Raw genomic sequence first — 1186 nt, 5'->3', positions numbered from 1 at the left:
GTGCGAGTCACCCGACTGCCTGTCCAGGTACGTTTCCGGCGGATTCACGCTCGCCGAGTGTCTGAACGCGGACGCCGCCAAAGTGTTGATGGGCGGCGGCGACCTGACGAGTATCGGAGCGTCGAATCACTACGGAAGGCCCTATTGCGTGCTGTGCACCATAAACAACGTGTACCAGAGATGCATCGATCCGCTAGGAAACAGGAAGGTCGATCTCGTCGAGTATGCAACTTCGTTCTCTTTTCGATTCGTCGACGTCAAACCCGAATATCAGGTCGAGTGTCGTCTGATTTAACCGAGACGGGCACGCAGTTCGCATATCGCTACGTCAACGTGGACGTCATCTTGCCGAAGCTCAGATGGGTCCAAGTCGAGGGATCGAATCTGCACAGGATCGATTTCAGCGTTCTCTCGTGATTTATTTCTATGTTGTTATTTTCTTAACAGATTCAGCCACACACACTTTGAAATCGATGTTAAACATGATTGTAAATAAAGATTCGAAAAACGTAATTTATTGTTACCAAGAGTGTTAATTTTATTGTCTGTTCTTGATTCTTAATCTACGTAAGAAAAAATACTGTGTATATTTATCTATCTGTATATCTACCTATTTATCTATCTAAAAAAAAAGAAAGAGGGAGAAAGTTTAACGTCTGAAGTTGTGACCGTATAATATCAGAGCATACTTGCAGCCTCTCCGACCTCCCCGATTGAAAGCGGCCACGAAATCTTCGTTCAGAGTCATGGACATCGGCGCCACTCTCGTCACCGGTCTGTCTCTCGCCATCCGAAGTATCTCCTCCGTCGCCATGTTCGGATAAGTCTGTCTCACCACCCGCTCGTAATCCTTGAACACGGCGACCTGGATCGCCACCGTGATAGATTCGTCCGTGTCCGGCGCCAACGTGTTCGCTATGATGGAGTGCAGGTTGCTCCCGCTTCGATTTTCGCCGGCTTGTGTGAGGCATTCGTGCAGGCTCTTGTACACGTCGCCGAGGACGGCCTGCGTGTGGATGCCAGATTCCATCTTGTACCTGTAGCTGAAGTTCTTGACGAAGGGAAGGTTGTGGGTTCGGAGAAACGTAGCGAAATTCTCGATGGCTTCTATCGGTCTCGTGGACCCTCTGTAAGCGAACCGAACGACGTTGCCGCGTTCCCAATGCTTGACGATCAGCTCCATCAC

General features: G+C 49.5%; 1 protein-coding gene across 1 annotated transcript in view; it reads left to right on the top strand.

Annotated features, from left to right (window-relative positions):
- Positions 1-1100: 1100 nt before the first annotated feature.
- Positions 1101-1186, top strand: part of LOC117117444 — a 1580-nt gene continuing 1494 nt past the window's right edge. The window contains exon 1 of the mRNA XM_033261742.1: positions 1101-1129. Coding sequence (XP_033117633.1) covers positions 1101-1129 — 29 coding nt within the window. The remainder of the gene's footprint in view (positions 1130-1186) is intronic.

The sequence above is a fragment of the Anneissia japonica genome, unplaced genomic scaffold (assembly GCF_011630105.1).
Source record: "Anneissia japonica isolate Jap-2015-1 unplaced genomic scaffold, ASM1163010v1 scaffold68648_len3114_cov198, whole genome shotgun sequence".
NCBI lineage: Eukaryota > Metazoa > Echinodermata > Crinoidea > Comatulida > Comatulidae > Anneissia > Anneissia japonica.
The sequence above is the reverse complement of the archived record's forward strand: the minus strand, read 5'-3'. Positions and strand labels throughout refer to the sequence as shown.